The 23,015-nt window shown below is 36.1% G+C and overlaps 1 protein-coding gene across 10 annotated transcripts in view; it reads right to left on the bottom strand.

Moving 5' to 3' along the window:
• LOC110369847 (echinoderm microtubule-associated protein-like 2) overlaps positions 1 to 23,015 on the bottom strand; it is a 60,403-nt gene that overhangs the window by 29,279 nt on the left and 8,109 nt on the right. For 3 of the 10 annotated variants that reach the window (XM_064038453.1, XM_064038450.1, XM_064038452.1), the window contains exon 1: positions 3,164 to 3,292. Coding sequence is in view for 2 of the 10 variants with exons in the window: in XM_064038448.1 (XP_063894518.1) it covers positions 12,245 to 12,311 (67 nt within the window). In the remaining 8 variants the exon portion in view is untranslated. Of the gene's footprint in view, positions 1 to 3,163; positions 3,293 to 12,244; positions 12,344 to 23,015 lie in introns of those variants that run through there. The other 7 variants (XM_064038448.1, XM_064038451.1, XM_064038454.1 and 4 more) reach the window with 5 other exon arrangements.

Here is a 23,015-nt window from a genome sequence, read left to right on the forward strand (position 1 = left end):
CTACATTTGAGAGGATGGGATTAAGTTAATTACAGAAAGCACTAAAGCGTATTTGCAAACAGCAAACTCGATATAACAAGTATCATTAGAGGACGGAAACTTCATACCTGATTATTTAAAAACAAGATTCAATTACAGAGCACTTTATTACAGGGAGTATCATCCGCAGGAAGTCTTAATAGTCCTGTAGATAGTTTTAATAACAAGACGATCAGATTAGATAGGGGTTGAAAAACAAGCTAGAAAAACTTTCAAGTATCCCAAAGAGATGGGAGATGTCACTTAGTTAAATAAGGAGAGTGAAAAAGAAGACAAATAAATGGGTACATTCCACGAAGGCAATTGAGATTCAATCAGAAACAATCAGTTTTGAAAACCCAGGAGCAAGAAATGCTCCTGTGACGTTTCACAGATGAGACCCCATCCTAACATCGTCTACTATTGGATATCTCATTGTAATGCTGCGCGTGCGACCGCTACATGCATGCTGAACGCGCCATGAATTTTAATACGGAACGAAATGATGTAAATGAACAGAATCGCTGTAATTCTGTCAGCCTGTCGTTTGTGACGACTTTATAATGCTTCGATTTGTTTTGGAAAAATTGAGGTTTTTATCGAGGAACTGCAGGTTTTGTGTGACATTTTCAATACATGTTATTATTTCTGGCAGATTCCGATTAATAAACATAATAACACCATCTCCAGTTTCTCTTAACAAAACCAAATCTGTTAACAAGGACGCATTAACTGATACTTCAAAACAAACGACATCTGAAAACAATTGTAACAACAACAATAAATCTACGTGAACAGACATGTAACTTGTAATACATGACAGTAAACCAGTGGATGATGAATGCAAGCTATTCACTATTCAGCCGAGTGAACCCAACACACCGTCTCGCTCCGCTGGTATTGAAACCGATGCTTGTCAATGAGATACGGACGCTTCTCGAACGTGACAGTTCAGAAATGTGGACTCCTGATCGAAGATAAATAATAGTTTGTAAACAGAGTCGTTTTTGCTAATGGTTTGCTTTAAGCTCAGTTATGACCGTGACTTTGTTGGTTTGATTGATAGAGTGACATCATTTTGCCTTGAAAAAAGTTGTGGTAATCAGGCAAAAGCTTTTAAACCTCACGTGGAGGTTCAATCAAGATGCATACAATCCAAAAGCAGTCAAAAACAATATCTGTTTTGCAAAAATTGCTTTTCAAATTGTTGTTTTCAATGCGCCTGCAGTGACGTACATGGAAATGTATTAAGATTAATAAGTTACTGTATACGGAGACTCGATCAATATTCCCCTATCGGGTATCGGGAACAACATCACTGTCTGGACATAACTTAGTTTGGCATTCGATTTCAATGTGAAAAACATCAATAATTTTATCGTCCGGAGGAAGGCTAAATTGTTTATCTCGTGTAATCTCTTCATCATTTCCTACTTTTAATTACACCCACGTCTAAAATAAAACACTAAAAATAAATAAGAATAATTTTATAAGATGTCCGCATCACGACAAAAAAGGAAGTGAAGATTTTTCTGTTCTCAGACATCATATTATTTTAACATGTCCTAAGTTATTTGTTAAGCACGACTTGAGGATTTAAAATAGAAATGCAAACAAGTGTGATGCAATTACATTAGACATCATTGTTATTATTAACTGACTAGTCTATGAAGTTAAAAACTGAGACTGACAATAAGGAAAAATAAATTATTGAATGACATTTTCTGCAAATCAAACATAAACTGAATTATAAACATCAAAACACTAGATATGGCTTAGCCACATCGTAGATTTGCTCACTTAAGGAAATGTCGCGGACTACTTTTCTGGAAACTTAAATTGACCGTATTCGAGTAGGGGTACCAATTTTGTGAAGTGGGGAAATCCAAGATATGGCTACGACATAAACTTGCTTCGAGAAATAAGAATCATGAGGAAGAACATAATAAAACAAAAAGCAAAAGATGGACGACACAGAGCAATTTCAAGGACCAGGATGTTATCATCTTACCTCAGCCACTAAAACGTGAACTAGAGTCACGTACAAACATTATTCTAATCTAACACATCAGCCATCAGTGTTTACCCTACTCTGACGTCACGCAGGCCGGCTAGCCACAATATTTGATTTAAATATTTGCAAGTTTGTTAAACAACCTCACGATGTAGTAGAAATGGTTTACAATAGCTTAGGATTCTACTTCTGTTTTATCAACTGTTATAATAAACTATTCTTCATCATCGACAAGATTGTCTTGTGGAATTCCTGATGGATTATCTATTTTAATAAATAAAAGGACATTGGCATCTTCATTTCTATTGTTAACAATAGTCTTGAATACGTTCGTAATGGTATAACATTCCCACCGCTTTCCTTTTACTAGTCATATAAAATTTTTTGGGCTTACCAGTATCAACATCATCTTTAGTAGGTACTAGCTTCGGCCTACATTCCAATTTTAAGTTTGGTATTTTTATCACTTTTTCGGAATCCTAATTAAGCCGAAAACACATTTAAACCAAAGCTATTAGAAAAGTAATTGTTCCCATAAATAAGGGACCTTGACCAAAAAGAGGTGTATTGAGGTAAACCCATAAATCTGCGAACCCAAGGTCCATGGCACAATTGAGGTTGACATTAGTGAATATGGTCGAAACCAAGCCAAGCCTCGCATCACGTAAATCGAGGCCGCATTATTATAATTACACAAGAATCGTGGAGCTGAATGACCAGTCGTTTAGCAGCTGTAATTATTTGAGATGTCTCTTTTGCAAAGTATGGTTAACCAAACATATTGACAAGATTTACTGCGTTCTAAGGTACTGTTTGATATTGCTTGAATCTCAGAAAATGGTCTACATTTCAATCAAAATTGCCCTAATTCAGTCGATGCTCAAATAAAAGCCGAACCCCTATTATCTTATCCATGTTCACCGGTCACGGAGCACACAAATTGGATTAGTGATTGGAACACGCAAAAAATGGCTTCCATTAGACAGAACCAATTTCCTATTCAATAATATATGAATCTACCTCTAATAATATATCCTTACAAATTAATACGTTTAGCAAAACAAATGCAGGCAAAAATGCACATTGCCAAATTATGGCGACGCGATTATAACCTATGTTTTTTCTTATAACCTCACAAATAGCAGTCCTTTTTAAACCACAATCACAGACAATAGCACCAATTTCACAGTACACTTTTTAATTTTGTTTTTAAAAGAAAACCCTGGCCCAGGTTTTAAGCCGGCAGCTTCAGCACTAACTGAATTATCAATTGGGGACACACAGCTGATTAAACACAAGACGACACGGTTCTAAATGAAACGAGATCTGAAATAGAACCTTATCATCATAGAGGAAAAGTAGAAACTGGTGGAAATGGAAATACTGGGAACCCTGTCGTAGTAAGCGGGGTAGGTCGACGCGCATGCGTATGGTATCACAATGAACCATCGAAATGTGTGCAGGTTGTTTGGATTTGAGTCCTATCTCAGGTAGAGAAGGTTGATACTCGAGAAGATGTGAAGCCGCGCGTGCGTGGAGGTGTTGTAAAGAAGTAAATATTTGAAATATTTTGTTTGATGATTTACAAACAGTAACCAAGGAAATGTAAGGCAGTTGTGTACATAATACTTGTTTGATTTACTTAGACGATATGTAAAGTGGAGAATCATGTAGGGACAGGTTAAAAGGTACAACATGACAAAATTCCTCGAAGTTTAAGAATCCGGTTTCTTTTAATTCGCATAGATAACAAACGGATTAAAAGGTTTTTGCGCTACAAACATTTTTATTAGAGACAAGGTTTTAGTATTTAATCCAAAACACATTCTTAGAATCTCCGAGAAAGAAATAGAGAGAAACACTAAATATTACGGATTCATCAGTTTCGACAAGCTAACTGGCTTGGATTAGTCTTAATTCATAAAACTTGAAGGCTTATTTGCTTTTTAACCGACTTCCCAAAAAGGAGGAGGTTCTCAATTCGGCCGGTATGTTTTTTTCTATTCAATATGTAATCTGTTTATTTCCATTCAGGACTTATTCATTATTCTGCTGTCTGCAGTATTCGTTATTTTTATCTTTTAATGATAAGCCATTGAACAGCTAAGCAAGTAAATAATACCCTAAACCAGTATTCTTCGGTCAACAAGGTTAGTGATGATGTAATATTGACATCATTCAATTCAATGGATGGCACATGTATAGTGTACGGGTCTAACATGACCTTCGATGTCGCATTCATTAGATGAACGACTGCTGATATTATTGTCTGGCTTTGAACTAAAAATATCCTGGCTAAAGAATAGACCCAGGTATTGATGATCTATCTTATGTTATTGTCACGGTTTATTATGTTCCTACTGATGTCACCGCAGATGAAGATTTTCAACTTCAAGCAAAGTTAACTTCTGTTACATGCCAAAACTCTAAAGTAAATATGTTTTTTTATACAGTTGTCAAGATCCCGTGTATGAGGTTATGCATAATTATTGGGGAATTCCATAAGCCACAGAATTTTTATGATTTGCTTAATTACATGCTGAGGACATTCCACAATAAATCAAGCTGTGTGTGATTGACAAATATTGAAAATGGAGTGTTTGTCTCCGCCAAAAATTTAAATATCTTCTAATAAATACAGCTTCCTAATAATACTTCACCATGTAGAATTTAAAAATTCTACATATTACGTGTTTTTGAACTCTTTCCAGTTTCTCTTTCTTTCCAGTTTTAATAGTGTAAAGGGCCAAGGTTTTTTTATTATTTTCCCTTTCAATATTGTTTAACAGCTGTCATTAAACCTGTGTTATGTATGACTTATGATGAACATACGAGTACATCGCACCCATGTGCCCAAATCATGAACCACAGCCAATCAAAATTCAATACCGTCCCAAACATTTCAATGCTGTCTTTACGACTACCATACTTGTCATACAAACGTCAATCCATTGTCACAGGCCATTACATTTGACAATATTCCATTCTTTACAGTACACCCATCTTTATGTTATCTCACCATCGGCTCACGACAATGAACTCTTATTACAACTTATCTATGTAGGCGAATATTTATGATGTTAATAACGTTATCTCGTGTACCCACTTTCTAGATAATTATCAAGGATTCTGAGAATGATGTAAAGAAACTTCTGTTTGTTGTAATGACGTCCTGTCGAGCCATCCAAGTGGAATGCAAGAACATGTATCCCATAGTCAATGGTCCATAACTAAGAACAGTTATGGTTATGGCTAGCCATTATGCCTGGTTTATAATAGACATTAATATCTATGAATATAAGTGTCAGCATGCGGTGTGATTGGGCAATGCTGAATCCAATCATTTGTATTTGACCAAAACCATTCGTCCTATGCAATTAGACGTTTATAATTATATCTAGTACTCGATCTTTGTATACTTTAGTATGACTGTAAACAGAACTATTGCTCCATCAATGGCTTGCATGCACTTGACAGCATATTAAAACGCTATTTACCGTATTAGCATGCAAATGAACCATGCATTTGTCTGTTTACTACCTTATGCATCGTATAAGAATCAAGGTATTGTCTGCATGCAAAATCATGGAACATTACAGCTTCAAATGGGTCTTACAATAACCATATTTCTTTCTTAAAGAATCTCTTGCGAAGTCAGATCACGAAGTTGGAGGCTCAAACATAACTCTAGAACGTGCAAGCATTCAGTTACTGATAAGAATTGTAAATCGCCTATTAAAGTATTTAATTGCGTTGGTACCCTTCTTTCTTTGGTCTCCTCACTACAATCACCAAGTCCTTGATCATCAGAATGGTCGACTCGAAAATAGTTAACGACAACCAATCATTTGGCTGACTCCTCATTAAGTACAGTAAGAGCATCTAATCATAACTTCTGCACACGGAGAAAGGTTCCGCAATGATCAAAATAAAACAGCATTACAAATCTCAACAGGATCACGAATTCCAGGGCAATCGTATCGTAACAGCCTCTCTGCTGCATAATGCATGTCACTAATCAAGGTTTTTAGAACAGCGTCCGGCATTCTAGACATTGTGTGTTCCTAGACTGGTTCTTAGGAAGGAAACTGCACTATGTAAGCAACGTTATGCGCTGAGATCGTGCAGCGCATTCTTAGCACATCCGTGAGTGATCGACATTGTAGACAGCTTGCATAACTTTGACATGGCCCTAGAAGTCGATGGCAAAATAAAAACAATCAACAGACCTGCGGACATCGACTTCAAGAGCCATGTGAAAGAGCTTTTTCATCATTTTTAGTCTACTTGAATCCCTTTTAATATGAACATCTATTTATGTCGTCTAAAATCTTCGCAATCTATTCCCATTTTACCATATAATAGACTGAAATGTGCGCAAAATTAATCAGCGCTTTTTTCGCTGCAAGATTACAATTGAGGCACAATTACCCGCTTTTTGCAGCGATTGCAGTCATCAACTAATCGGATAGCGCTAATTGAAGTATAATCAGATCCACTCGGCCTTGACCGTACTGACGTCATTGAAATGTTGGTTTTACGCAGAGGTTTGTTTGCTAACGGCTTTTACTTTGTTGCAATTGTTATTATCTGCAAGGATTTCTTCATTGTCTTTGATGGTTATGTGTTGTTCAATAACGACAGTAGTAGGTAAGTAACCATCTACATATTTTAGTGTTATCTGCATCTGCATTCAATTCATTGTAGTATTCAAGGGTAATGCATAGTATCAACAATGCAACGCTATCGCATGATTGGTTATCATATGGATTACTTAATGCGATTAAAGCTTTTCAAACAGTAGTTCTATCTTCAAAAAGTTAAATATTGTTCTTCGATTTGCTGAAAGATTGAAGAATAGCTTCAAAATCGTAATGTCTATCTCCAACGTTAGTACTTGTACCATTATTATGTTTACATCCTCCAACTAATTACACAGATAACTTTAACTGGCACCTATCCATATAATCATTAAAATAACGATTAGTTTTATGCAAATTATAATTGCATTATTATCTGTAAATGATTCAACAAGTCAATGATCTACATGGTCTTCCTACGCAAATATAAAAACATCTTTATCAATCTTAATAACTGCTATTGTTAAATAATCCTTATCTTCAACGCCTAAAGGTTAACTATTGAAGATCAGACGAAAGAATTCGGTGGTGCAATTAAAGTAAAGGTAGATAAAATGTGCGCAATAATTAAATTAGCATAGTAAACAATAGCATGGTGGGTTAACGCCGGCGCTGCCGCAGAGCATAGATCAGCGATGAATAAGTAATTACACGATCAGTCACGCACGCACGCTTTGTGCCGCTTCAATAAACACCTAGCTCGGTGTAGCTGGAGGAACCGCCGGCAGACGTCAAAAGATCTAACGAAGTGTTCTGACCTGGTCAGAATAATTTTCTGCATTTATCTTCACTGATTGAAGGGAACCGGTTTCGAAGCAACTGATGCAACCGCCTTTTCTTAGACGAAGTTCAATAACCGAGGATCAAATATCCTCACTTCTAAAGGTCTCTTGAATAAACAACGACATAAGTTTTATATAAAATTGCCCAGGTCTGTGCATTGGAAAGATTCTGGTTTCAAGATTCTGCTTGAATTCACCTATCACATATAGTTCCCATAGCATTGTTTCAAAGCCTAACGGTATCCAATGTCTTGGAAAGCAATACCCAGGTTACGCAAAGTTCAAAGTGGTAAAAAAGGTGCAGTTTTAGCAGTAGGTGCAATTACATCATTATGTCATCGAGAAATCTGATAGGTGTTACCATGGTTACCTGTTGACATGTTCTCTACGTTTACTGATCATTATATCTTGCATAACCTGAGTGTCTGGTGTCTACAGGAAATCATTATGGTTGATTGCGCGTTTATCTTCATTCACATGCGTTTTTTGTGAGCGCTTCTTTCCGGATGGGATGGTGAACTTTATGATGTTCGGTAATGAACCTGATAGACTTTCTACTGCCTGCAATTACTTGTTAAGCAGGCTTTACTGAAAATCAAAATCAAAATCAAAAAATCAAAATCAAAAGTCATTTATTCAAAGTAGGCTGAAAATCAGCACTTTTTGAACGTCAAATCTACAAAAGACAGCCCCCAAAACGCCCGCCCTTCACCCCTTCCTATGTGTTTTTGCTGGGAAGAAGAAGTGGTGGAACAAACTCCCCAGCAACACAATTCTGTCTGTATGGTTTGAAGAACCGTATACAAAAAAATAAATAAAAATATCACTCAAAATTATACACATAAATTTGTATAAAAAAAAAAGCAAGTAAACATGTAATCATGTTAGCTAGTACACACCTTACCCATACCTATTGCTCAAGCAGCTACAAAAAAAAATATATAATGTGTAAAAAAAACAAAAAAAGAGAGAACATAAGGCCTCCATTCAGTGAAAATAGGTATAGTTTTTGGGCGTACCTACCGACATGTGAAACACGACGTGTTTTTATATATATAAAAAAAAAAATTTAACAAATTTACAACATAAACAATGAAAACGGTGAACTAGGACTACTGTTCAAATCAAAGGATGATCTGAGGATTAGGTTATCCATATCAAGCTTGCTTACCTTAAATGATAAGTGCTATACTTATCTGTCTTTCAGTAAACAGTTTTAATTGATTAGTGATATGCACATTGCACTTGCAGGTAATATTCTTACATAATCAATTGTAAGAAACATGAATGAGGATTTATTATTTGTGAAGCAGCGTGATTTAAACATGCTTGTAGAGACAAAACAATTGAATTGCCGTATCTGATCTAGAATGTATGTGCGGATCAAAGGCACAAGCCTCTTGTGGGCGGCCATATTGGCAACATGGCTACCGGGCCAGGGTCGCCAATCATAATTACACGACAGTATCCGATGACAACCAGTTGCTCAATCACAATGAGCTGTTAATTCAATTGTTGGTGCTTTTAAATTGTGCCACAGTTGCATTGTTGGGTGGTGTGGAACTGGGGCAAAAACCTGCGGTAACCTGCGCACGATTGGATGCAGTGGAAAGGTCAATGGTCACTGGATTAGATAGTTGTGATGGTGCTATTGAAAGGACTGGCTGGTCAACAACCGGATTGTCAAGCAAATTGTGACCTTTTTGGAGCAGTCTGCAATTACGAGTTGTTTGAATGCATTTTGTAAATTGCATACTCTGGTTTGATTATGTGGGAACATGAGGATTTTGTTTTGCAATGTAAGGTCAGAAGTCAGTTTGATATCGAGAGGAAAATATAAACTATTTTATTACTAATCATCGCTTAATGGAAAATTGATTTTATGAGTCATCAAATTATTTACAAACATCTTGCTCTAACATCACCCCTGACTAAAAGGGAAAAGTTCCCCTTCAGAAAAATAGTAAAAATAAAATCGATGGTTCTCATTAGTGGAGTGGTTGAAGCCGACCACGCGGAACGTCACAGGTTCGCTTCCTGTGCACAAAACGCAGGAAACCGCCAGCCGGAAGAGGCGTGGCGTATGCAGGGTCATTGTCAGCCCTAACCCTAATGGGTTATAGACTTAATCATGTTATTGCTTTTACGTAGATAAATAATAATTAACCTTGTGTTTGTGGGCGTGGATGTTATGAAGAATGTTTCTGAATACATTATTATTTTTGCAGACACAATTTATTTTGAGACAAAAGTAAAGGCATATTGAATCAGAATGAGTTATAAGGCTTTCTAAGATCAGTGTGAAATGTGTATAAATAAAAGTAATGGTTGAGCCTTTGGTACCGCTTTTCCAAAGAATTCAAGTAAATGTAATGTAAACCAAATTCCTCCAAATTCCTTTGTTTTGGTTTCTTTCAATTCGATTCGATATCATAGTGTCCTTACAAGCTGTTCTTTACTTCGAGGAAAATAATTTTCATGGAATTGTGAACGTGCCGACTGCCGTGGTTCACTCAATTGAGTAGTAAACTAAGCGAATGCTAATTATGTTTCTCTCACGTGTAAACAGCTACAACTATTTATAAAACATAATGCTTTGTTTGTAGAGGAAAACTTGTGAAAATCTCCATTCATGCATAATAAAATGTGTATTGAAAGACGAGTAGCGTTAGCACATTATTATTACTGAATTATGTTTGCGTTATAGTGGCTAATTGAACCGTAAATTGGGATGAAATGATGTACCTAGTATTACTACAAAAGAAAATTACAACAATAACATACTTTTTACATGCTTTTTCTGTAAATTCCTGTCTCCTCATATTTTCTTTTCCTACACATAAAAACAATGCAATTCCAGGATTTGCATAACGTATCACAATTCTTCTCATATTCAAATTCCGCACAAGCATCAGATAGTCACATTGTTCCCACGTACAAGCGTTTGCCGCTGGTTCCCTCGCCCTGTGACTTTGTATTAAGTTTATGTACAGTCGCCAATAACGGCAATAACATGTTAGGAGTTATGATGTATAAACGGAAAATAAATTGTAAGAAGTTATTATCATAGAATTGAATAATGGATCTTGAACTCATGCAAGGTAAAACAGGTAATTAATTATACTGAGAATTAATGTCCATACTACACAAATAGAATTAAGTACTGGGTAAGTAATGATTTTAGAGATCGTAAAATAAAAATAAAATCGAATGAGTTAAGTGTGAAATCAAGATGCAAAATTAGAGTCAAGTGTAAATTCTAAAGTGCAAGGCCGAAAAAACCTCATGCACTTTATAAAAACGTTTTATGTCACAAATACAAAGTACTCTACTTAAGTTCACTGAATAATTGCGGTATTATCGTATTAAGTTGATAATAAAAATAATGTTAACATAATGGGCTGCAATTAACTTTTGATAAAAACAAAAAGATTTAAACTGCTGTATCAAGTTCATGTTCATGTTACTCTGTTTTTTTTGGCCAATTATAACAGTTCTGTAACTGGCAAAATGAAGACTTGTTTTTTTAAGTATTTACACTACTATTGTATCCTAAGCCTGCGGCATCGTCTATATTTTATGCAAAATGGTTCTCAAAGATTATGTACATATGTTTATGCCTTCAATCATTTCTTGTGTTCTGAAGAACACTTCTAGTGCTTGGTAAAATATATTGAAAAACAAAATTTTACATAGGTACATAGGAAAATAAATAACTAGCTTTTGTTGGCGACAGTACACTAGCATGCAAAGCTAATTACTCGAGCAGCCATGGGAAAAGAGGACAATTAAATATGATTTTTATATCTTCATGACAATACGAGACCTTTGCGTTTTGCCTGATAAGCTGTAACGGGTAACTAGTGGTTGGAATAACAAAGGTTATGAGATTGTCAACGCTATGTAATTTATATCATGAGTGCTTTTTGTTGAGTAAACTGAGTGGAAGTGCAATTGAGTTTAAGAGGAACTTGGAGAAATACGCAACGTGGGATTCTAAAAAGAAGCAATGTAGGCAAACAAGTACGATGGAAGAAGAGTACACTATCTAATGTCTTTTGGATGTACGCAATAACATTATAACTTTTACACAGTTTTGGTCCAGTCAAAAAATTATAAAAAGTATATGTAAACCTAAGTTTTTTCTCTTATAACAGATAACAATATCATGTATTTCGGAGGTGTGAATTTCATATTAAGTACTGTTATTTGACACTGAAATGAGATTTCACTTTTGGACGAGAAAAAACAAAAGGAACGTAACACTTTTGCAGTGGTTCGTGCGAAAATTCATACGTGTTTACACTACACGTATAAATTATGTATTGAAAGCAACTGGCAAACGGTGAACCAAAACATCGTACTTAATCATCATCGGTGGAAACCAGGTTATGTATTTAAAGAGTTTAAAGTCACCAGTCACTGGTGCACTCAGGTGCTCATGCTTTCTCTGTGGGACAAGTGGTCTTTGTTCAGAAGTTGAGACAATACATAGGGCTCTGAAGAATGCATGAACGAAACTTCTTATGGAATATACTTATTAAGGTAATGGCGTTACAAACTGGACTTCAACCTGAAGGGATAGGTCCAAGTGGCAATAGACAGAAAAAAGTCGAAGGAAGGAGGCCGCGTCAAATTGGACTGACCTGAAGGAACTTTTCTGATTACAGACAATAGTTTGAAAGAAGGAAGACTTTTTGCATTTTTGTGAGATCTTACACTACAGTAGGAAACTTCAAGCTACAAGAACAATAAATAATAAGGGTACTTGGGTTGTGGTTGGTACTTACTAGCATGGTCGTCGTGCAACAGATTGTGGTATCTGTGCTGCTTCTCGGGCGCGTCGAGCCTCATCATCACGCCGTAGTCACCACGACATAGTCATTATACTGGAACAAACGAGATTTTTGTTAAATTACATAGATATATGATTAGATTTAAGATGAACATGTGTCTTATTTCGTAAATAGGTTCAGAGTTCTAAGTAAGACTCTAGCTTTCATTAGATTAGAGAATACTTACTAGATTAAAATTATTTTAGGTTTTTCTGAGGGAACTAAACATAAGGCCTGAGTCAAGAAATCCTTAAAGTAAAATGAAAACCTAAAACTGTTCAAAAATTAGGTAACTTGAAATTCTCCGGGCATACTTTAACATTTTTATTGCAGGTACATTCTGTATGTCAAGGCTACACAAACACTCATATGAAACAGTAAACACTCATTTCGCATCGTCATACAAAATCCAAACATGGCAGTGTTGTCTCAACTATCGTAATAACACAGCAATAAATGCCAGCAGCTACTTAAACCACTAGAAACAAAATAAATAAAACCAAGGAGATTGAATTTTCAAGTTTATTAATTGAATTAGGTACACGCCTACAATGATAAGGATTTGTAAATAATTTCATAACGATAAGTTTGTAAGAGATTGCGAAAAAAAACAGTTGCCTAACGGTCCGTAGGGTTGTTGACCGCATGTAATTGGGCAATTCAATTGATGTGATTGTTGATTGTGATTTTATTGTCTGCTTTTAGTATCGTAACGACCCTGCGATTTATGACTTTGGTCTTACTCATGCAGATTTGCTCAATGTCTCCTTATAGTCTTAACTGTTGAGTTAAAAAAGACACGACTTACAGGTTCTATCCTAAAAAGAGTTTGTTTGTATGTGTTGTTTACTTGGACAGTATCAGCGCTAATATCAGACTACAGGGCCCGATTTGAAAAAATCCTATGTATCGAGAAAGGCTCTAATTCTCACGGGACTAGGGAAGTCTCTATTGCTTTTTTTGTAGGTAATCCTCAAGTTAATGAGACCTACATTTAGCTTCATAAAAAGGTAAAGTAGGCAAAACCGTGAGTAAAATAAACAATTTAATAAAAACATTTAGATCATTATTCTAGCTTAGCATCGCTTCTCGCGTGATGCTTTTAATTAATAATGAAAGTGTTACATTCGCAAAAAATATGATTAATTAATTATAAAAGTAATATTTTGAAAGTAGCACAACAGGTAAAAAATCTTAGTAGTTACCTACTGTCAGATTAATAAATAACTAGAAATTACTCCTAAATTATTTAAGAACTTTAACTTTCAATTTAAGCTTAATTTCCCATATCTTTTTGATCATCAAGCAAAAATGTTATAAAAAATTCAGGGCTGACCCAAATCATGCGACATTTAGCAAAAAAAAAAGTTCAATCTAACTTTAGGCTCGCAATCAGAGTCAACCCAGATTCCGTAATGAAATTGTTAAAAACAATACTGTTTTGATAGCCACAATGAATTCAAATGACCATTACTACGGTAGGTGGTCTCATAACCGTAATTGGAGCATTGTACCGAGATGAAACCAACCTCGTTTTTATGCGCGTACGCCACAATGTAGGTAGGTACCTATTTCGTGAAAGGACAATGCCAGGGTGTGGGCTCAAAGTTTGCCCAGCAGTGGGAGTTGTTCCAGCTGGTTCCATAGTGCACTCTGAACACGAAATCCAAATATTTTTGAAATCGGTCCCAGAGGTCCTGAGAAAAACCGGTTCAAATGTTCTCCATAGATAGTCACTTAACAAAGCCTGAGCCATTTGCCCAGTAGTGAAAGTGGTCGAAATAGGTTCTTTACTGCACTGTTAACACGAAATCCAAATATTTTGGCAATCGGTCCTAGAGGTCCCGAGAAAAATCGGTTCAAATGTGAAACTTGAACAGTCACTTTATAAAGCCCAAGCCATTTGCCCAGTAGTGGGAATGGTTAGAATAGGTTCTTTACTTCACTGTTAATACGAAATCCAAATATTTTAGAAATCGGTCCCAGAGGTCCCGAGAAAAACCGGTTCTAATGTTCAACTTGAACAGTCACTTTATAAAGACCAAGCCATTTGCCCAGTAGTGGGAATGGTTAAAATAGGTTCTTTACTTCACTGTTAATACGAAATCCAAATATTTTGGAAATCGGTCCCAGAGGTCCCGAGAAAAACCGGTTCTAATGTTAGCCAGCTATTGTTAGCAAGCCATTTTAAGCAGCCACAAACCTTACAACCTCTTTTCTTGAAATAACATTCAGATAGGTAGTGGTTTTACTGTTAACAGGATAAAAAAACAGAAATAGACGTTTAAAGGTAATTGTTGTTTCTCTTGCTTTTCAGTCTCTATCTACCACAATCAGTCCTAAGTTCGAGTACCGTCATGCAATTAATATCCGTAATGGCAATGGAAAAATCTTATCAAGACGAATAAAATAAGCTCAAACACGAGGTAGTAAATAGATACCGTTGAGGAGTTCCCTCGTCTCACTGTCGTCTCCATCGTCAGGTCAGGTATTTAATTAACCTCCACAGTTTTGTGGTGTCGGAGACATATACCCGAATGACAAGTTTTTATTCGATATGTGCTTACAATTTCCGAGAGTTCCCTATTGTTTTAAGGTTTCTATCACCAGACCCTGGACTGGACCTGGAACTATTTGGAAAGTAAATCCTTTTAAACAATAAAATGATTGTTTAAATCGGTTGGTAAACGACGGAGTTCTGCACGTACTTACGTAAAAAGAATACAAACGAACTGAGAAACTCCTCCATTTTTTGAAGTCGGTAAAAAAAAAATCTCGGTTAATACCTCGTATTTGTCGATTAATATTATAATGCATTTCAATTAAGGTAATAAAAGTGGAATAGTTAAGAGTTCGTAAGCATATTTTTCGTAATATTGAATAAGAGTCAAACCAGTTTTTCTCAGGACTCCTGGGATAGATTTCGAAATATTTCGGTCTGGGACCTACTATAAGCCTATGGAACATAATACACTATGCAGTTACTGTGGGCAACTCTTGAGCCCAACTTCCATACAAAGAATAGCATTGTCCTTTTTTATGAGAAAACTGTTTTTATTGTTTTCGGATGTGGTGGTGTATTGTAACCATGTACGTTAGTGACCTATCAGGGTAATAAAAAATGTTACTGGCTGTGGCTTGCGAATTCTCACACGTCTTGTGGGAACTCTTTCATAATGATGTCTCGTTCGCATAATTTTATTCAAATTGATGTTTAAGCGTAATAATGATTGATAAACATCCTACATAACAAAATCAAGTTGCAGCACAGCCCAGCATTCTCCAGGTAACACGTAGGTATTTCGCAAAATTGCCTTTAGCCTAGAGTCAAGCTAGATTGTTACCTCATACGTAGGTACGTAACCTTGACAGTGAGAAACATAATGAATTGGATGTAATTGGCTAAATTCGCCAATCAAAGGATCTGTAGCTTCACTAATTGAAAAATGGGACTTGGAAGTTTGCATCTTAGAAATGAAGGAAGAAGAATACTCACAATAGAGTCGTTACGTTGATTTGTGTTGGTTTGTTTGTCTATACATACTCTTGTCAATATTAAAGCACTAATAAATTACTAGTATAAATGCAGAGTAACTCGTGATCTTGTAGACAAACGTCATCAACTAGCATAGGTTACATAAGAAACGGCATATCATGCTGAAAAAAAAATCTACATAGACAACTATTCATTGCCGGAGTAAAGGAAATGTCTTGGTGTGCCAGCTTAGCCTATATGCAAGATTTTCAAACAGATGTATTTACGTCAAAAAACGATTTCCTTATTTCCAAAACAATTTGCAATATCCCAAATTGTAAGATGTAATTAATATAAGTTTTTGTGATCATACAAATTAGGCTTGCAACAAAAACCATGGCGCCATCATTGTTTGCTTTTTTCTAATTCCTGGCTCAATGCACTGCGCCAACGCACGCCTACGTCTACCTGTGCTGGAACAGGGCTGCCACCAATGCAAAATTAAATAATAAAAGGTATTTTGCATTATTTAAGGTTACACTGAAAACGTACAGAAATACCTGAAACTTTCCGGCACGAACCGAACAAAATTTCAAGTAACAAATTAATTTTTAAATAAGAATTCTTTTTCCGTAAATATTATTCAAAACATTTTAGAGTTAACAATCATTCGGAGCGAAGTGAAAAATCTAAAATAAGTCGTATGACATAACACGCGCAGTAAATCGTGCAAGATTGATAAAACAAATCGTGTTCAATGTCAATGCGTTGATAAGCCGCCATTTTGCAGTTCCTGATATCACACGTCCTTGTAAATGAACGAAATCAATGAAAAGTGTTCAATTATAGAATTACATCCTGGTTATTTCGATAACAAAATGAAAGTAAATTTTCTAAACCTTAATAGAAACCTAAATTCCGAGATTTTGACTCATTTGAATCATCAAATTTATGAAAAAAAAAAGAGTTGTATGGCGCAATTGGAAAAACCCCTGTTAATTTCTTTATAGCTTCGGGGTGTCGATGTCGGCGCCAGGAGGCAGTCAGTAACACAAAACGAGAACTACAAAACCAATGATTCATCGAACATTCGAATAAAACAGGAACTGAACGATTATTGTAGGGCAATATTACAGTGTGATAAAGATAAATATTATAATTTATCAATCGATAACACGAAAAATCAATATTCAAAATAGACTTTAATAAATGGTATTGTACGCTCTTATCAATAATTTTAACTTTAGCGGGGAATCATTTACATTATCAGCATTTTATCAGCGTAAAATTTTATCTACTAATAACAGGTCTATAAACAATATTAATATTATACGTGAAAACCTAAAAACAAGACACGTCACCACAACAACTGAACATGCATAATTTTTCAAGGCAGTTACCGACGTTAAATGTACGATATGGTGAAATACCAACTGCGTTATTAATGAAACAATCAACTCGAGAAAATACGAGATAGACCTGTAAATCCTCATATTATTATTTTTATGAGATTTATAAAATCCGTGACGTAAATCGTGGCAGCCCTAAGCTTCGCGCGTCGTCACCGCGTCACCGGTCGCAGGCGCACGCTTTCGGGGGCGGTCGTGACGCAACCGTGTTTAGTGTTCCGTTCCTAGCTCCCAGTTGAGAAGCACTAGGAACTTACTAGTAAAACAGGAAGCCTTAGAGAACATTGAACTGGGACTGTGCTTACTAAATATTTTGTTAAGGAAACCGGGGAATGAAAATGGATGTTTGTCAAGATGCTTATAGTTTTAGAACGTGTGTACGTGATAGATTGTTTTGTAAATTTTCCATCTACCTAATATAATAGGATGACATCAACTAGTTAATAGTAATTGCAGTTCTTACGTTGTTAGGTAGGTAATTAAATACGTACGTCTTCGTGTGTATGTGTGGATGTATGTACCTGCGTTGCTGTGATCAAAGTGTGCTTGGATGTAATAAAAACAAAAGTTACTTACCTGTTTGTTAGTCATTTTTACCATTATTTTTGTTTGACATTATTTTATTTAATAAAACTGAATGAAGCAGCACAAAAAACTGAAGGCAAGAAATATCGTCGCGTCGGTCACAAATATCACTTTCTAGAAATTCAGACATAAATAAAAAAAATACGTCTATAGGATAATATTAAAATTCTAAAGGTCGATCAATATCTAAAGGACGATAAGATGATAACGGAATCGATAGTAAATAATAATGTATGGAACTGGACAATGAATTGACAACACAAGGCAGACAAGTACTAGTAACTAGATACTGTTTTTGAGCAATTACAGGATTAACTATAGGCTAATCAGGAACCTAGATTGTACCAAAATGAACCTTCTTTCATATAATTACTTTATCCAAAGGCTAACTGTGTGAAAACTCAAATGATACCTCCTGAATTGAGTTTCGTTCTCTCTAACATTTACTGGTAACCGAGTTGATAACTATGGTCATTGTCCGGTAGGCAGTAATATGTGGGTACTTCTGAAATTGGCCCTGCGTAATGGGCAACATTTTATGGTTGCTAAATGCCACTATTGTCGTTGAAATCCCACACACTTGAATGAAGTTGGAGTAAACGCCAAAGCTTTTGGTTTTAGGAAGAATGTAATTTTATTTACCCATTTTTATCTGAATTCAAAGTTTATTTCGAAGATTCAAAGCCAAATTGGTATCTTTAGCATCTTCAGCAGCTTTAGCATCAATAAAAAAGAAATGAATGATGAAATGAATCATAATCCCTGCTTACTGTACAAATGTACATCTATTTACGAGGGAATTAAATAATGCCATTGCAATGCAAGGAACAGCATGTCGATTCTATAAAATATCACAACTCACTTCGACATCACTCTCACTTCGACTTCGATCTAAAGGTAGAATTCCGTGGACGCGACAATAGTCAACCTATGAAAATGTATGGCACCGTTGTCGAGGCCTGTGACAGTCGCGCGCGGCCGACGAATTTCGTAAGCTGCTCGCGGCATCGTCAAAAATTTAATTCTGGTTTTACTAAAATTCTATAGATGTTATTAAGCGCTAGACCATGTTGAGAAGCGTACGGCCGCGAGCGGCTCACGAAATTCGTCGTCCGCGCGCGACTGTCGCAGCCCTCGGCAGCGGTGCCATACATTTTCATAGGTTGACTTTTGTCGCGCGCGGCTGCGACAATCGCGACCCACGGAATTCTACCTTAAAGTTTCGTGATTGACATTGTCAATCTACACTAGCGCTACACTATCGAGCGTGTTGACAAGTTGAACTAAATCAAAGTCGAGATTTTGACAGATCTGTCAAAATCTGTCTATCTATAGGGGAGGTAGGGGAGAGATGGGCAGTTGGGAGACATGATCAAATCAGAATAAAGGGGTCCTTTTATTCTGATTTCTGATCATAGTTTTGTTTTATTGGGTAGTTTACGTTACCGACTGGTAACGGTGTTCATCCATAGACTATCTGTCATTTCTGTGAGTTGTCAAGAACAAACACTCGTAAAAGTACATAAATATTTTGTTGCGGTTTCGGATCGTTATAAAGAGAAAACTAATGAAAGGTATGTGTATTTTCTATTATTAATTATTGATTGTCAAAATCTCCAGTTACAATTATAGTAAGTCGATGCAATCCACACCTATTATACCTTTTTGAAGAGAGTACTACAGCAATAGTTAATGGGCCCCACGTTTTTATTTTAGTCTAATATGACCGGGACCACCTACGTAGGTTGACAGGTAAGTAACTATTTTTTATTTTCTAGTTTTCAGTGCACATAAGATAAAACCGTTTAACTTAAAAGTTTTTTTACCGATTTTTTTTTCATAAACTAAGTCAAAAGTGTCCAATGCTCCCTATGGTAGGGAGGCTTGGACATACCATGTAATGTATAATTTGTAAATTTTTGCTCTTCTTCGTCAGTGAAAATTTGTGAGGTTATAAATCTGCGCGAAAAATCCTTTATAGAATCTTGTTTCAGGTACCGTTGCCAACTTGATCTAGAGACTATTATATTTAAAATAGTGTTTAAATAAAGTTCTAAGTGTTTTAAAGTGATTAAGTGCCTACCTTTAACGATGGCTAGAATGTTTTTGCTTAAATCTTTATTAGAAGAAGCTCATGCTTTAGATCAGTGTTTCCCAAAGTGGGCGATAACGCCCCCTTGTGGGCGCTGCAGGTCTCAAGGGGGGCGGTAAGAGACCCAGAAAGAAAATGGGGGCGTTGTGTAGAGGCCTGGGGGGTGATTTGTAATTTTATAGCTAAGAGGCCTCTTAGACAACGAATTGTGAACATCAACTAATATGAATTACAAGATTGCGCTCGCTGCACTCGCGGCTTTCACTTAATAGTGACTATTTTCTAATTTCTTAAGGTATCATTGCGTCCCAAAAATCAAAAATTTTGCGCTCGCTACGCTCGCGGATTCTTCTCTTTCCATTATTTTTTTTTTCACACTTGTTAAGGTACTTTTGTGCCCCAAAACTAAACAATTTGCGCAGTTTTTTTTATCTCGTTTTGGTAGTTTACTGTACCAAAACTCAAAAATTTCGCGCTCGCTGCGCTCGCGGCTTTCTCACTTGTCACTGGTTTTTATAAAACATGTTTGGGTTCTATTATGTCCCAAAACTCAAAAATTACGGGCTCGCTTCGCTAGCGCTTTGCAAGTTTGCAGTTATCTGTCTCTTGTTTCTTTATGTTGAACCAGGCAAAAAGCACCATGAATGATTTCTACACGATTTTTAAGTACCTACTTTAATAAACAATTTTAGTCCGTGATTATATTTTGTCGTTTTTTTGGGGGGTGCTCAATAGGTAGTTCGCCCCGGGTGCCACCCGATGCTACGCCGCCACTGTAAGAGTTACCTTGAGACCTAAGCGCCGCGGTATGTTACCTACCTGCGCTCAGGTTTCAAGTTGCGGGTTATAGTAAAAGTTTCGTTTAGAATTCCCCGTTAATAAACATATTTAGGTCACAATCATTAATTAATTTAATTTGAAGTTATAGTGGTTTTTAAATAGGTGAAAAAAATGGGGGCGCTAAAAAAATATTTATTCTTAAAGTGGGCAGTAGACAAAATAAGTTTGGGAACCACTGCTTTAGATAATTTAGAAAAGCGTCAACAATCTGCTAGAATTCGTAGTTTATCTTTATTAACTCGCGATGATGACTATGTGAGCATATATAGATTGTCAAAGGAGCTAATTGACCAACTGGAGTCTGATTTACTGCCCCTGATAAAGCCCACAAAACGTCGAGGCAAAGGACTTACAACTCGTGTAAAAGTAAGTATTGACACAGTTTATAGTTGAAAAATTGTAATCAAGCACACAATAATAAGAAAAACACTTAGTTCTTAATAAGGAGTATTCCCTTTATGTGGTTTCCCCGCCAGCTGATATGTTTTCAAAAGACTCTGTACTTCAGTTATAATATTGGTATTCTCTTAAGCATGAAAATAACCAAATTGGTCTCAATTTTGTTTTCACTAAATCCAGATAAAGTAGGTATTACATTTTTTATTGATTTATTGTTTCACAGATACTATGTACTTTATCATTCTTGGCTAGTGGCAGTTACCAGAAGGTTATTAAAGAGGGCATCAGAACTTATTTATCGCAACCGTCTGCATCTCGTTGCATAAATGAAGTAGTGGAAGCTCTGAACAATCCGGCCGTAGTAAAAATATATAAGGTTTCCTCAAAATCAGCAAGAAAGGCAAATTGGCGCTGTCAGTATTTTTTCGTAGGGTAAGCATAGATTATATTCACAGCACGAATTTAGAGATTTCTGTTTATTTTATACTTAAAAGCTGCCTCAAATTCCTTACAATAACAAATTATAACTAAAACATCATATTTAGCTAAAATTCTGTGTCAAAACTGATAAAATTAAAACTGATTAATCTCGGTTGACATTTTGTCGAGTGGGAAGTCACTAGCACAGCATTGGTCGATGTCGAGCTCACTTCACTTCGCAAGTGATTAGGTGATGTTTACAGAATGCAAAATCAAGGTCGTTCTGAATCGAATGCGAAGTGAGAGTGAATAGCGAAGTGAAATGCGAGTTGTTGTTCGAATTTTATAGAATCGACGTGCAGGTAGGCCTTGGCCCTGTTGGGCCCCGCTGGGTTGCTGACAGTATTCTACTTGTGTAGCCCTTTCATTTGATACCCATATTGAGGGGCTGTGCCATTTTGTGCCGGCGGCCATATTGGATTTAATTAAAGGTGTATACAAAATTTCAGACCAATCGGTTGACAGGAAGAGGGTGAAATTTGAATTACTAAATTTGATCCAAGAATAAATAATAAAACAAACGGGGTGAGCTAAATAAAACCGTTTAAATATCTCGTAATGTTGAAACTGAGTGTAATTTTTAGGAAAGCTCTTTCATTATATCTAGCCGAATATAAGAAATGGCAATAAAAGTTGATAATGATCTGTAAAATCTGATTTTTTATGCAATAAATTGTGAAAAAGTGCCCATCCCTCCCCTACCTCCCCTAAAGTATGAAATGACATTACGAATCGAAGTGAAATGCGAGTTGTTGATCGAGTTTTATAGAATCGCAGTACAGTATTCGGCTTCAGAAAGCCTAACTACAGCAAGGGTTGTAAACAAATGAACCTAAATAATTCATTATTGGCAAATACGATAAAACTTACTTAGCTGTTAGTAGAACAGAAACCTTAACCAACAAGATCAATTGGCCAATCTAATCGTCACAAATCGAAGGTCCGTCCATCAGGCTATCAGATGGCTCCAATTGGCCACAATTAATCAATCGGCTGATCTCCATTCACAACCTGCTGTGAATGGAAGTTATATCTATTGGTGGCACAGTTTCTCTGCTATGTGAAACGTTATGAGGTTGTGTGCCAACTAAATCAGAGGGAGCGGAATCTTAAAGTACAATAATAGGACCTTTTTCTATAGGGGTACTTGTATCATCCATCATCTGACAAAAACATTTGGAGTGCTGAAAGTCTGTATCATTATAAAGCTTAGTAACAGCCTTCTCAGTCTTCCAAATAACTCGTAACAAAATAATCATATCATAAATTATGTAGTATACTAAACAGCTGTAATTTCAAGTCACGGTTTGATAAAAAATAACAACAAACGCTGAACTTGTTACCACGTCAAGTGACTATAATTGTGCGCCCATTATTGTCGTATTTCTAGTGCAATTAACATGAAGCAATAGAAACAAACAATAGTCAAATGGACACTTAACGAAA

The sequence above is a fragment of the Helicoverpa armigera genome, chromosome 16 (genome assembly GCF_030705265.1).
Source record: "Helicoverpa armigera isolate CAAS_96S chromosome 16, ASM3070526v1, whole genome shotgun sequence".
In the NCBI taxonomy this organism is placed as follows: Eukaryota; Metazoa; Arthropoda; class Insecta; order Lepidoptera; family Noctuidae; genus Helicoverpa; species Helicoverpa armigera.